This window comes from Dermochelys coriacea, chromosome 14, assembly GCF_009764565.3.
Source record: "Dermochelys coriacea isolate rDerCor1 chromosome 14, rDerCor1.pri.v4, whole genome shotgun sequence".
NCBI lineage: Eukaryota > Metazoa > Chordata > Testudines > Dermochelyidae > Dermochelys > Dermochelys coriacea.
This window is the reverse complement of record NC_050081.1, coordinates 22,533,503-22,549,070: the sequence shown is the minus strand read 5'-3', so window position 1 is coordinate 22,549,070 and position 15,568 is coordinate 22,533,503. Positions and strand designations below refer to the sequence as shown.

General features: G+C 49.4%; 1 protein-coding gene across 13 annotated transcripts in view; it reads right to left on the bottom strand.

Moving 5' to 3' along the window:
* ARHGAP44 (Rho GTPase activating protein 44) overlaps nucleotides 1-15,117 on the bottom strand; it is a 160,695-nt gene extending 145,578 nt beyond the window's left edge. For 5 of the 13 annotated variants that reach the window (XM_043497300.1, XM_043497301.1, XM_038372168.2 and 2 more), the window contains exon 1: nucleotides 14,789-15,109. In XM_043497300.1, the coding sequence (XP_043353235.1) occupies nucleotides 14,789-14,841 (53 nt within the window). In that variant the 5' untranslated portion in view covers nucleotides 14,842-15,109. Of the gene's footprint in view, nucleotides 1-14,788 lie in introns of all 13 variants that reach the window. The other 8 variants (XM_043497307.1, XM_038372176.2, XM_038372177.2 and 5 more) reach the window with 5 other exon arrangements.
* Between the last annotated feature and the right edge of the window lie 451 nt (nucleotides 15,118-15,568).

Below are 15,568 nucleotides of genomic sequence, written 5' to 3'. Positions count from 1 at the left end.
GGAGCAGACACCCGGAAAAATAGAAGTCAGCACCTGAACTCTCACCCTTAAAATTAAAAGAGTAATTAACCATTGGAACAATGTATCAAGGGTCGTGGTGGATTCTCCATCACTGGCAATTTTTCAATCAGGATTGGATGTTTTCCTAAAAGATCTGCTCTAGAAACCCTCTAGAACTAGAGGGCAGTTCTCTGTGTTGTACAGGAGCTCAGACTAGCTGATCACAATGGCTCCTTCTGGCCTTGGAATCTGTGAATCTTAAAAAATACATTCACGACTGCCTGCTGGGACATTTGGAGACCCAGAAATGCCAGTTTTCATAAAATTGTAAAGTGCCCATTTTCTGATTCACTGAAAACAAATTAATTCACATTGAAAAAAATTTTTTGAAAGTTTCTGGGGGGTTATTTTTGCCTAAAGATAGAACAAACCAAGAGAGACCCACCATGGAATTGTGCAGGTTTTCCTAGTATCTGCTACTAACTCGATATCACAGTGGTCCTAAGGAAAACAAAGAACAAACATAAGCACGGACGCCAGAAAGACCAATAAAGTCATCAAGGCAGAGCTAAAGAGAGCAATGAGAAATAAAACATTTTATAGAGAGCATCTGCAAAACACTTTACAGCCACTGAGCCTCACCATCCCTTCCTTCCCCACAATGCAGAGAGCAAACATTATCACCATTTTACAGCTCAGAGAGGTTAAGGACACACAGCAAGTAAGTGTCGGAGACAGGATTTGAACCCAGAATTCCTGACCCAGGGTTGTATGATTTAACCATTAAACCAATGCTCTCTATGGCTTACCACCAACTTTTTTTTTTTTTGAATGGGATGCCTTAAAAAGGGGCTGTTCCGAACACAATTATTTAGGTAAGGATTTAATGCACGAGGCCCCCAAGCTGCAGTAACCCTAATGAGTGGAGAGGAGAATTCTGTTATTGTTTTAAGACCAGGTCAGTCCCAGTAATCCTCCAGAGTTAATACTAATGGCCATGTTACAACAATCAAGACACTAAGTGTCTCCAAGAGCGGCAGACACCGACGCAAGTGATGTTTATCAGAAAAGAAGGGTGGGCTAGTTAAACCTGAAGACTGAAGGCACAGATGAACCCAATAATATGTCCAATAGGGGAAAACTTTCAACACTGTACACGAGTAATGAATTCCCACTGAGAGTGACTAATGACTGCTAGGGAACTGTGGTAGTGGGGTCTTGGGATGTTAGCAGAGAACCTGTCCTGGTAGCCAGATGAGCAACACATCACCAGGGGCAAGTTTCTTAGGCTCCACTCATCCTGAGTGTAAAGAAGAACAAAAGAAACAGGTCCCCCACCGATAGGGAAGGCAGGTTTTCTGGGGAATTCATTACCAACCATAACAGAAGTGGGGAGAGTACATTTACCCAGTCAGAAGAAATGCAGCACCCTTGAAAAATCAGGAACACTGTCAAAAACAACAGCTGGGTATAATCACTTGTGGGCAAGGCAGATGGTTGGGGGAGCTGGAAAAGGTCACCGGGTCAAACGCAGCCCAGGATGAAGACCAATGGAAGACAGCTGTTCAGAGCCATGTGCGCACCCAGGTCTAGAATGCAGGTATGCCACGATGGGCATTGCTGAGTGGGAGACGATGCCCTTATGCCATGGCTGGCTCTAACAGCAGGAGTCGTCGTTAACTCCCCACACGTGCCACATTCATCCAGCTCATGAAGCACGACTGCCCCCAAAACTCACCCCATGTCTGTCTCTTCCATTCGTTGTGCCCCTCGGGCTGAGCGCCCCTTCCTGATCCTGCTAGGCCGCTACCCTCTGCTCAGACCATGCCCACGCAACAAACTTGAGCCTCCCCATGAACAAACGAGAACAGAGAACACTCTGAAGCCCGCCCAGGTCATTGGACATCCCAGAGGGGATGAACAGCTCTTTGCCAGAATGGCCGCTCTTTTACAGGGGTAGGTTGCTGGCCTTTCGCTCAAACCCCAACCTGGAGGGCCAGCAGGCTGCTTTGCATTTGGTCCCTGCCCTCTGACCTGTCTGGGTTGGCTGACCCTACCAGCTGTCAGAACTCCCCCTGGCATGGCTCTCCGGATCACTGGAGCCCACAAGCCTTCCCGGAGCAGTCCCCAGGGAAGGAAACAGGAGACAGTGGCATGTAAAACAATCTAGACTAGCTCTGCAGGAGTTTCGAGATCCATTAGCTTTGCCGTTTAATTCTGCAGCCTGGCCCCACGCCCTGCCCTGCGTATTGCCATTTGAGTTCAAGGGACCTACTCACATGAGTAGAGTTACTTATGTGCACAGAAGCCTGCAGGATCGAGCTCCAATTGGAAGCACCTGTCTTCATGCTGGCTGTGCACTGAATATTTTACTGTTGACTCTGCCCAAACAATAGTAATTCCCCTGCTTGCTGACAGAATTAGCAAGGGACTCTCTCGCTGTGTCTGTGCAACCTCAGAACCTTCAAGGCTATCTGAGCTGCTGTCATTTGGTCCATTTCTTTCTTAGCTTTCCGCAGCGGATTTGACTTGGATTCCTTCAGCATGTGGGTTAGCTTTTCTCACTTATGATAGTCTCTCTACTAGAAGATTAGCAAATGCATTTGAAGGCTGCAGGCAAAGGAAAAAATGGAGTTGGAATCCAGCTCTCCCTCCCCCAAACCAGCTCATTTCACTGCCAAAGGGTCCACAGAAAACAGACAATGTGTAATCTGGAGTTTATAATGCATCAGATTAGGTCCTGTTTCCTTCTTCCCCGATGGACGACAGATCTCCAACGCCATAAACTCTGGGGTACCTGAGGAGTCCATCCAAGGCGCTTGGCACCATTCCCGATGGACTCTGGACTGAGGCTAGGTGGGCCCAAGTTACAGCACCTTCACTGCAGCATGTCAATCGCCATCGAGAACGCTCCGGATATTCACTAACGCAATTGCCATCATTTCACAGAAACAAGTTACACGGGGCAGCCGTTCCTGGATCGGCCACAAAATGGGCCAATTCTCAGGGCGGAGGCCACTTCCCCCTCATTTGTTTGGGCCCAAATTTACTAAGGGACTATAAAATAAAACAAAATTTAAAATAAAAATAAAATGATACACACTGGCCAGAGACCCCAACAGAAACCTAGAGTAACTCCCCCGAAGTCAATGGTGTTGCCAGATCTTGGGTTGCGTGGGTGTAACCAGAGGTCAGTTTAGCCCTCTAACTCCTGGAATGTTCTGAAATTTGTCGGCATCTCATTTGTATCTACTGGATGACGACCGTGATCCATTTCCAAAGGGACTAAGAGAAAGAGCCCAAAATATTCCAGGGGGCCCAGATCCAAGGTTTGGATTCAAGCCTCTCCAAGGGTTTCAACAAACATTTAGGGCCTGGATCACTCCCTGGGTTTTGGGGTGGTAAATCTGTCAGCATAGAGAACACAGCTTATGCAAGCAGCTCACACCATCTCTGCTCTGCCCAGGGTCCAGACCAAGCCATTGCAGTGGGCAAGGCTGCCAGAGAGGGGCCGGGCCAGGCTGGTAGGGAGACACGTGGATTCAGCATCTCTCCAGGGTAGTGCTCCTCTGCAGCTCCACCTTGATTTAAAGCTGGCAGAATCGCCCAGGGAGGGATCAGTACTGCGCCCTGCCCTGCCCTGGAACTGAATTCTGTCTCCATCACAGCTGCTCCCAGAGGGCGAATCCAGCCCTTGATTTTAATAGGAATCTCCCCTGCATTTGCAAATTGCCCCTAGAGCTTTTGGGGCTAAGCAGCCAGCACAGCACTTGAATTTGGTTCCCAGCGCAGTCAATGAGAAGCATCCATCCCCTTAGGATGGCACTTTTGGATGGGACCATTGCACACAAAATTACCCCTCATGCTGATCTGATATCGGATCACAGCGACACCACTTGTAACTAGTGGGATGGACCCTGGAGGAACTAAGAAAGATGATTCCTGCCTGAGTCATCTGGGAAGACAGATGTGCTCTGCAGCTAGCAAGGGAGAGCGGAGCTCTGTTCTTTCTCCCTGCCAGAAGCCATTGCATCTACCACACAGTGCTTCAAAGGGGATAACAAAGGGCAGAGTGGCTTAGTTTGGAAATGGAGGATTTTTAGAAGAGCATAAAAGGAGCCCTGCCCAGCAAGGAGATTAAGAAGATTATTGAAAATTACTATTATTATTATACTGTAATAGCACCTAGAGACCTCAGCACCAAAGAACTTAACAGCTAAGATCCCCATTTCAGGAAAGCACTTCAGCACATTCTCAGATTTAAGTATCTGCTTAAGTATATGCTTCAGCTATGTCCTGAACTGGGCCTAGGTAAAGAACTTACAATCTTCACATCAACATTTCTGCACATGTTTAACTAAGCATCTGTCAAGGTTCCTTCCCCACTCTGAACTCTAGGGTACAGATGTGGGGACCTGCATGAAAGACCCCCTAAGCTTATTCTTACCAGTTTAGGTTAAAACTTCCCCAAGGTACAAACTTTACCTTGGCCTTGAACAGTCTACTGCCACCACCAAGCGTTTTAAACAAAGAACAGGGAAAGAGACCACTTGTAGACATCTTTCCCCAAAATATCCCCCCAAGCCGTACACCCCCTTTCCTGGAGAAGGCTTGATAATAATCCTCACCAATTTGTACAGGTGAACACAGACCCAAACCCTTGGATCTCAAGAACAATGAAAAATCAATCAGGTTCTTAAAAGAAGAATTTTAATTAAAGAAAAGGTAAAAGAATCCCCTCTGTAAAATCAGGATGGAAAATACTTTACAGGGTATTCAGATTCAAAACACAAAGGATCCCCCTCTGGGCAAAACCTTAAAGTTACAGAAAACAGGAATAAACCTCCCTCTTAACACAGGGAAAATTCACATAAAACAAAGATAAACTCATCTGCCTTGCCTGGTTTACCTATACTGGTTGCAAAACTGGAAACTTGGATTAGGATGCGTTGGAGATTAGGATGGATTTCTGTCTGGCCTCTCTCAGTCCCAAGAGAGAACAAAAATGTAAACAAAGAGCACAAACAAAAGCCTTCCCTTCCCCCCCCCCACAACCCCCAAAGATTTGAAAGTATCTGGTTCCCTTATTGGTCCTTTGGGTCAGGTGCCAGCCAGGTTAGCTGAGCTTCTTAACCCTTTACAAGTAACAGGATGTTGCCTCTGGCCAGGAGGGATTTTATAGCACTGTATACAGAAAGGTGGTTACCCTTCCCTTTACATTTATGACACCATCCTGCCAGCAGGGCCATCGACTTCAAATGAGCTCGCTCAGCTGCTTTAGCACCTAAGCATACGCAGGATCACGGCCTCAGCATTGGAATCTAATGCATGTCTCTTGCAATGCTGCACACCCAAACATAACAACCCTCTGCTAGTGAATGAGGCTGGATGAAGTGCAAAATAGGTTAAAACTACTGCCTCTTACTTTGTGTTTGTCCAGTGCCTAGCACAATAGGGACCTGACCTCAGTTGGGACCAGCAGGTGCTATTGTAATAAATAATAAAACTATCAACTGCCAATCTGAAGCAAATACTCACCAGCAACCACACACCACACAACAGAACCACTAACCCAGGAACCTATCCTTGCAACAAAGCCCGTTGCCAACTCTGTCCACATATCTATTCAGGGGATACCATCATAGGGCCTAATCACATCAGCCACACAATCAGAGGCTCGTTCACCTGCGCATCTACCAATGTGATATATGCCATCATGTGCCAGCAATGCCCCTCTGCCATGTACATTGGCCAAACTGGACAGTCTCTACGCAAAAGAATGAATGGACACAAATCAGACGTCAAGAATTATAACATTCAAAAACCAGTTGGAGAACACTTCAATCTCTCTGGTCACTCGATCACAGACCTAAGAGTGGCTATCCTTCAACAAAAAAGCTTCAAAAACAGACTCCAACGAGAGACTGCTGAATTGGAATTAATTTGCAAACTGGATACAATTAACTTAGGCTTGAATAGAGACTGGGAATGGATGAGTCATTACACAAAGTAAAACTATTTCCCCATGGTATTTCTCCCTCCCACCCCACCCCCCACTGTTCCTCTGATATTCTTGTTAACTGCTGGAATTAGCCTACCTTGCTTGTCATCATGAAAGGTTTTCCTCCTTTCCCCCCCCTGCTGCTGGTGATGGCTTATCTTAAGTGATCACTCTCCTTACAGTTTTCAGAGTAGCAGCCGTGGTAGTCTGTATTCGATGCATCCGATGAAGTGAGCTGTAGCTCACGAAAGCTTATGCTCTAATAAATTTGTTAGTCTCTAAGGTGCCACAAGTACTCCTTTTCTTTTTGTCTGAACACATTTCACCAACTAACGTTACAGGTGACAGCTCAGCCCACTGTAACCAAGGGAGAGTAAAGAAAAACATTTTTCCCCTCTCCATTTTCAGTTTGTTTCCACTGAGCATTTGGCAGCACTACTGTATTGTCAGTTTTGCCATTTATTGTCAGTTTCACCTTTTTCTTACATGGTGAGTCAGTTGCTCCTATTGTTTATGCAGGTCTTTCATGCAGCAACCAAGGAGAGGAAGACATTTGTAAGGAAAAGAGAACTGTGAAAGCACAAGAATTGGCAGGGGCCTGCGGGGACAGGTGTGAAACCTGAGACTACTTGGAAACATTTTTTAAGTGACTACATCTCAAGCTGACAAGCATCCTTTTGAACAGAAGGAACAGCAAGAAGTAGAGATGGGAATGACCCACAAAGCTTGGGCCCAGATTAAAATTTCCCTGAAATCTAGGGATGCCGAGGTTCAGAGTTTGCTTTTAATTTACTTTCAGTAGAAGTAGCTTCTTTTCATTCTCATATTCCCTGGGGTAATAGTAAAAGAAGTAAGGTTTCTTGGTTTTTTTTAAACTAGCATCATATACAAGAGAAAAACTGGTTTCAGAGTAGCTGCCATGTTAGTCTGTATCCGTAAAAAGAAAAGGAGTACTTGTGGCACCTTAGAGACTAACAAATTTATTAGAGCATAATTACAAAAACTGTACTCACTGATGAACAGAACGACTAAACAGCATGGAGGGACTGCATGACATGACAATATATTCCTTCAGTTGTGCATAGAACAATCAGTGAAGATTTCAGTTCATTCTTCTAAAGAGCTTTGAAATCCTCAAATGGACGGGGTTATTGTTTATTGTTGGTTCTTTGGCTGGAGCAGTTAGCCAGGGGCTTTGCCAGGTTGTTTACACTGGGAGGAGAAATTGATTATACCAGTCATGAATTTCTTTGGTGAAACCGTTTATTGACAAAGAATGTACATAAAGTCCTGTTTCCCTGAACGCAGTAGAAACAGAGAAGTAGACAGCTCCCTTGCTCACTATGTCCAAGCCTGCCTTTCCAGAGAGTCCTGTGCCCCAAGGAGCTCTCCCTCTCATGGCTGCTTCTATGGTCTTTTGCTGGCTTTCTGCATCCCCCTGCCACAACACAGAGAGCTTGCCAAACAATCCTGCAGCCCCTGCATTTGCAATCGGGAACCCCTCCGACCACATGGCTTAGCCCTGCTCAGGCTTTGCCATGCAGCCCACTGCCTTGGGCAGTAACCTCCTATTGTTTGTAGCCATCATTATGTAAAAGGGCTTAATTGCTCCTTCCATTTAGTCTAAAAGAAGGGAACTTAGCACACCCCCAACCAGGTCAGTGATTGTCTAATGACCAAAGACCCACCTGATGGCAGCCAATAACACCTTCCAATGCACCACTATTATTTAAAATGGCCTCAGATAGAAGACTTGCATATCAGAGCAAAAAAGTACAAGTGCATTTAATTTCATCTATTTACTGTTGAATGAGCTGAACTGGAAAATTTCATTTGTTTTCCCTAGCAGGAGTGGAAGCCGAAACCATCAGCTTCCGCAGAAGAATACAAACTGCCATTTAACAAAATGAATGTCTCTAAGACTCAGGGTTATAAAACTGATCTTCCAAATCGAAGCACATAAATGGATGCAGTGCCGTCTGCCAGAGTCTGCAGGCAGCCTCCCTGGCTCTACTGCTGTCCCTACACTTTCCCAAGTTGCAGCAGAGTGAAATTGACAACGCTCAGGTAGGTTTCCCGGTAGCACCATTCAGAACCCTGAGGGCACAGCCAAACGGTGACGAATCATGGCATTTTCACACTGCAGCTGCTAGGGAAAGGTTTATGCAGCAGCAGAAACCGGAGTGATTCTGATACTGGCAGGCCTGTTTCACACCTCTATTACAGTTTCTGTTTCTAACCCCTATGCTAAAAAGCAGCCACTAGCATGAATTGTCGTGCACATTTTGATGCAAATCCACCAGAACGAAGCTCCTAAAACAGATGATCCTTTATTGCCTTTATTTCCTTTAAATCCTACGTGGAGGAAGGAGGGAAGGAATTGCCAGTCTTCTGGAAAGATTAAATTGTTTTCTGGGACAAACGTTCCTCAAAAGACCTGAATCAAATTAAACTGGCTTCTTCCAGGATATTATCCTTCCCCCTTAAAGCAGTCAATACATATTTAAAGGAATGGTGGGGAGCAGCCATACAGATGTCTGCATCTGTTTCAGAATGTGGACCAGAGGCCTGCTGTTATCTGTGAGCATGACTTCCATCCCTGAAAAGGGGAGTGGGGGAAGGATATCTCGGAAATGAGTTTTTGGGGTGGGTGAGGCAATAAGACACCTTGGATCCAAAAAGACAAGCAACCAATGGGTTAAATGCAAATCATTTGTTCCTTGTGAGTTAACTGCCCTGGGGAAACATACAAACAAATAATCCACCATGTCCTTTTTATTTATTAGGCTATATTCACTGCTGAGTGGCGATGTATGCTCAGTGCACAGCAGCAGCAGGGAAGCCAAATAAAATGCTTGGCTGCATTTGGAAAAGAGGAGAGAGAGAGAGAACAACATGGAAACGTATTTCAGTGCCTTGGGGTAACTGCAGGGCCCTCCCCCACCTTGAATAGCACGGCCTGTGGCTCCACTCATCGAGGGCAAGGAAAAAGCTCCTTTAAAAGGGATTAGGCTTAGGCAAACATGACGCCCACCCAGAGCAAGGGAACGCCATGATATGGGACACCTCTTAAGCCAGGTCTACACTACAGACCTACATCGGTTTAGGTACATCGCTCAGGGGTGCGAAAAATCCACCGCCCTGCACGACACTGACCTAGTAGACAGAGCGGTCGTCAGGAGAGCTTCTCCCATCTACATAGTTAACCCACCTCCCTGAGAGGAGGTAACTACGCCAATGGGAGAAGCCCTCGTATCAGTGTAGGAGCATCTCCACTAAAGCACTCCAGCAGCGTAGCTGCGTCGCTGTCATGCTGGATGTGAAGCCAAGCCCTTAGTGCCCACACAGCAGGATTATAGCGACAGACTTCAGGCTTCTGAGGCCAGACACCAGCACCAGAACGTGTAGCCTCTTTGCCTGGAGAACCCTGGGTGCTGCTCTCTGACTGAGCTGGGGTTTGTGGCACCATTTCTTAACCATAGAGCATGGGGAAGGCTCATTTTGACATGCCTCTAGCCTGGAGGAAGAGAGAGAGAGACCCTCCCTGTGTCAAGATATCCCTTAGCCTAGTGGAAGGTGCACTGAGCTGGAAGCCAGGATACCATGAATTCAAATCTCACCTGTCCACCTATTGCTGTTCATATTTACCTGCACTTCACCCCCCCCTTCACACCTTGTACATCCGCCTTAGGAAGCAGTCGAGTATCAGCCACCTCACGTCAAAAATAAGGGAACTGAAATGTTACACATGTTCATTGTAATGACCAGGCCCCTGATAACAGCAGCCCCTATTCACAGCCACTACTCTCTCAGCCACACTCTCTCTCAGAAAGAAGCTGCCAAATATATGTACTTGGGTGTGTCGTCTGAAACCACTGCTCTGTCCACAGGATCGGGCTATCTTCCCAAAGCCAGGAACAGAACCCAGCATTCCTGACACCGCTCTAACCACTAGAGTACACTCCCCCTCCAGAACTGGGAATACCACCCAAATCCTAACTGACCACTGTACCATTGTCTAGCAAATAGCTGTGTAACTCCTTGGCAAAGCTCTATGAAGTGCCTCCATATAATCACTTAGGAGTGAGAGCCCCCGCTGGTGTAGATCAACTCCACTGAAGCCAATGGAGCTAAGCCAATTTACCCCAGCTGGGAATCTATCTGCCCCACTACTTCTGTACTAATTTTGGTCTGAAAAGACCCTAGAGCAGATTACAAATTATGTACATGCTACTAAGATGCAGCGTCTCTGGGGCAAAGCAAAACAACAACAAGGGGAAAGGGGAAAAACCCAGCCATTACAAACCACATCATGGGATCGTTATAGACAATTGAAAGCAAGTGACTTATGTTGGGGACACAATCCACAGAGAAAGAAGGCTGATACTTCGTGACAGCTGTTTGCTGTGGGAGGGGCTGGTGAGTTTCAGTCCGGATATCACCAAAGCCCTCCTACAACGGACAGGAACTGGCAACCTCAGCACTGAGACCCGGGGTTAGATGGATGAACAGCTCTCCCTGCAGCTCAGCGGTCCCTCCCGTTCAGATGCATTGCAGGAAGTTCGCCCGGCTGCAACCTACGCTGGACCTGTGTGAGGACATCACCTCTTCAGGACGATCCTTTATCCAGCACCACATTTAGTGGTCATTAAACAGAAGTTCCAATCTCCATCCATTCCTCAGCCTCCAAAGTCAACCCTGTTCTGACCACTGCCAAGTCCCTTTCACCTGCAGCCCCTCTCCAGCACGGCTCTCCACATGGCCATGCCAAGCCCTGCTTGCTCTCCCGGACGGCACTGACGAACCTCCTCATGGGACCGCTTCTGAATGGGCTGCTCTCCAGATCTGTGCCTCCATCCACCGCCTCGCATCCCAGCACCTGGGTCTGCTACCACATGCCCCACCCATCCCGCTCCCATGGAAATCCATGGCAGGACTTGTGGACTTCAAAGGGAGCAGAACCAAGTTGCATGCACACCTCTGGCATGTCTCAGTGCCAGGCCTACAGAGAGCAGTTCTCTCGCTGTCCCTTTGTTATATCTAATGGCATTAAAAAATTGACAACATTCATTCCAATAGCTGCCTATTTATTTTTTAAAACTGATGGCTCCAAAAATCAATACACATGACTAAATAACCTCTGTTTTCCTGGCTCTTGAACTTCTGGCCACCCCACAGTATTTTGGCCAAGAGCATAGCAGGATTCAGAAGATAATTAGACACCTATATGAATGCTGAAAATATCCATGCTAGTATTAGACAACATACCAAAGAGACTGGCTGAGAGATACAAACCCTCATAGGCTTGGAGCATAAGCCAACCGTTAACTGACCAGGGGTGGGAAGAAATTTCCTCTGAAGAATCACATACTGGTCACTGTCGGATAAAAGACGCGGGACTGATGTGGATGCAATTCATACGTTCCTAGGACAGAAGGCTCTCAGCCAATGAGTAAAGCAAGCATCCTGCAGAGTGAGGCTAGGACCAAGCCATCTGTTTAGGGAGGGCCGGGATCCCACAGACTCACACTGCCAAAGAAACGGAACAGTGATTTAGCACTGCTCCAGCTGAGGTCGCAGAAGTACATGCCTTCAAATCAGCACACACTTTGTTCACCAGCTATCTCAGCAAGCCGCCCGGCTTCCAACAGCTGGCTCCATATGTGCAGTAGGTTATTGGTCAGTATTCCAGATTCCACAGAGCAAGTGTCTCAGCAGGGTCTGCTCTGCTCACAGTTCAGATCCAGAGACTGGCATAGTTACAATGGTAAATCCAGTCTTGCCAACTCCTGCGATTTTATCCCCAGCCTCGTGACAGCTGATGCTCTCTGCAAAGTTTCAGCTTCCGGAGCCAGGTGATGATGTAAGAACCTCAACTTCCATTTAAACGAAAAAGTATGTTTCTAGCCCTCGTGGCTGTGGAGAAAAGCCAGAAACATGATCCCCAAAGGCTCTGAAACCAGAAGGGAAATACCCCCAAAGTGAGAAACCTCTCATGACTTTTCAGGCACTCTCATGATTTTGAGGGCCTGACTCATGATTCCTAAACACTTGGGGCGGGCAGTGCTGTAACCCCCACCCCCACCCAGCATCTGACGCTGCTTGCCATGCCATCTCACTCTCCTTGAGAGCACGCCTCAAAACTCATTTCTCCCCTCTAGTCCAGCTTCACCGCAGCCTTCACTCCAGACAGTGCGCCTAATTGCCATCTGATCACTTGAGCAATCACACCAAGCAATAGGCAGATGTGACAAGTGCATCATAAGGTCCTTCCCTGCTGTTCCCTGCCACACTCCTCAGGCATTTCCTGTGCAATAGATAATTTAAGACCTGATCCCTTTAATGACATCAATGCCGGTGGATCCTGATGCCCCTGCAGAAACCCATCTACTTCAGGGGCCCCTCTGTGCAGCACTCACTGCAGGATCCAGACCTGAGATTGTAAGCGCCTTGGGGCAGGGAATCTATCTTTTCTTCTCTGCAAAGTGCCATGCAGTTTTATAGTGCAACAGCAACTCAAACCAGGGCCGATGCAATCCCTTGCTGTGCATGGTGAATATCTAACAGAGGAGCCGTTCAGTCCCCCTCCTCCAAAAGCAAAAAGAAATAAAAATGACATCATTGCGAGTCTGAGCTGATTGGATTTTTCTTGTGATTTCAAACCTTGCATCCAACAGCCCTTGAGTAAGCTCCATGTTTTGTTAGTTGTGTGCACAGCACCTAGCACAAAGGAGCCCAAACACTGACTGGGGCCACTGCTCAGTGTGATCTGGTATCATAGAAAGTGAGGCATTTAAGCATGAGTGCAAGTTCCATCCTGAATCAGACCATATGGCAAGACAGCATCGCATTGCATCTCAGAGCTGCATAGCAAACGACATAAAAAACAACAAACCTCCATGAGCTAATGCAAAACAGAGCCGTCATAGAGGCCGGGTTACCAGAGGCCGCCAGGATCACTCTGTTTGTGGTTGTGAACTGCACAGATGCAATTCAGAGACATGACACCCCAACAGATCTCTGCAAATGGTGAACTCCGTTTTGGGCATCTTACAAGTGCGATGTGAATTCAGCCGATTCATGGGCTTGTTATTTTCAATACTATCACTCCAAAGGTTAGAAGGCGTATGAGATTCTGACAACAAACAGGTTAGAAGCCAAAATACACTGCCCTGGGGGTGCATTTTCTGGGTTATAACGTTCCACAAAATCCACCCAGCTGCCCTCCCCTTCCATTGCCCCTGCACCTCTCTGACAGCTAAAAGAACTTGTTTAATTAGAGAAAGAAAAGAAAGAAATCTCTCCTCCTTTCTCTCTATATAGAAAGCCATTGCAAAATCTTGGAGAATTATACAACAATAAACCAAACCATGTCTTTGGACACAGTCCCAGATAGCACATCACGCAGAGTATTCCCGATGTTCCCAAGCTCCATCCAATCCTAGCAAGCATAATCCTAGGGATAGGCGTAGGACAACCAATCGAGATCCTATCTCACGGTGAGTTGCCCCGGGCATCCCCCATGCCCAAACTGACTTTGATGGGATCCATCTGCGCAGAGCTCATTGCAGAATCAGGATCAACCCTGCCAGCTCCATCCAGGCACCAGCCAACCGGATTCAGCCTGAGATGAGTTCAGTGTCAAAGCCAAAACCCAGAGAAACTGATACAGGGTCTGTGGCAATAGTCCAGGAATGACATCCAGTCATCAAAGAAACAGAACAATGTTCATCCCCACAGTGGAGTTTAACTGGCACCACAAAGAGCCTCCTTAATCAATCAGTCCAGGTGGATAGGACTGGGCCAGGCCTGGCCACAACACAACATAGCTGACGCTCTATTCCCATCATGACACAATACCGGAGGGCAAAACCCAAATGTAACCAAAATGAGCGTCTGGCTTGTTTGTGCCTTTTATCAGTGGCACCATCTTTGGGGAGTGTCGCTAAGGCCCCGATCTGTCCACAGCTGTGCATGCCCACCCCCCGCGGAGCCCCATTTCGCTGCAGGATCGGGGCCTGACTCCAGAGTCCAAAGCAAACTTCATTGGCTGGCCGAGTTGTGCCCTGTTTACTGCTGGGCTCTTGCCTGCTGCCAGCATCTCTCTCCCTTCCCAGCCTTTCCAACACCTGCTCCAACCTCCTCTCTAGCCCCTGCGAACTCCTGCTGCCGCTGACCCCCTCAGGAAGGCCAGGCGAGCGGGTGCCCAGCGAGAGGATGCCAGCAGAGACCTCACCCTGCAGGAAACGCCACGGAGGACTAAAGGACGGGGCATGCCAGCGAATAGGCAGGGACAGCCATCCAGGTGAGGCACATCTGGAAAAATCCACCGCACCGATACCATCCATCGCCCAAGCCAGCAGGCTCCTAACACAACCCGTCAGGCCAAGGAGCAGCCCTGACAAGGCACAAGGCACCCACTGCGCAGGGTACCCATGGGCACTGCACAGCCCCAGCCTGGGTCCAGCCCCAGCAGCGGCTCGCCCGGGGGGTGGCCGAGGACTAAGGCGCTAGCACAGAGAGAGCCAAGCGACTGGCTGGCGGATTTCCCGGGGGAAGGAGGCTGGGGAGGGAGGCGGATGCTACACACAGGTCTGGGAGCTGCGAGGCCACTCGCCCCGCCAGAGCGATTTAGCCAGCCGGGGAGGGGCGCGGCACGGAGCGGGAGGAAGGGCCCCTGGCTGGGAAGTGACCGGACCCACGAGTGGGGGGTTCCCCAGGCTGCTGCTGCCCCCTCCCCCCCACGCGCAGCGGGGCCCCGGTTCGGTCCCGCTCCCCGCCCCTTACCTGCCCACGGTCTGGTTGGCGAGCTGCCGCATGCGGTTGAATTGCTTCTTCATCTCGGCAGCGAGCCGGGGGCCGGAGCGATCCGCGAGCAGCCGGGCGGTTACATGGCTCCCGACGGGAGAGCGGCGGCTCGGGCGCGGCGGCGGCGGCGGGCGGAGCGGGCAGCCTGGGGCCGGCAGCGTCTCAGCGCCTCCATCCCGGCCGCGCTGCGATGCTCCCGGGCGGCGGCGGCGGCGGCGGCGGCGGCAGCTCCCACCCCCCGCTCAGCGCATCCTGCGGCATGGAGCTGGCGCGGCTCCGCGCCCCTCCTGCTCCCACCTTCGCGTCGCCCCTGCCGGCGGCGGGGCGCCTCGCTGGGGGAATGGCGCCTGCTCGGCCCGGCCCGGCCGGGGGGCTCTGGGAGATGTAGTTCGGCGCCTCTCACCCCCCCCTCCCAAGGCAGCCGCAAGGGGGCGCGCTGCGGGGCGGGGGGGGGGGGGGAATGAGCAATTACCAGCCCGCTCTCCGTGTCCTCGCAGGGAGGGCCCAAGCCAGGCGCCCAGCAGACCGGGGAAGGGATCCCTGCCCGGCAAAGGGCTCTCCCACGCCCCCCAGGGCAAACATTCTGCTGCCTGCAGCGTCCCCGTCCCCCCCAAGCCTGTGAAAGACCCGAGTGGGACAGGGACCCGAGGCCCAGAGAGCCGCGGGCTGAGCCTGGGGAACGCTCTGCCCCCAAAGCAGTGACACAGCCCGGGGACTCCTTCTCCCGAGGTGGTCACTTTTCCCGTTTGGCGGGATGGG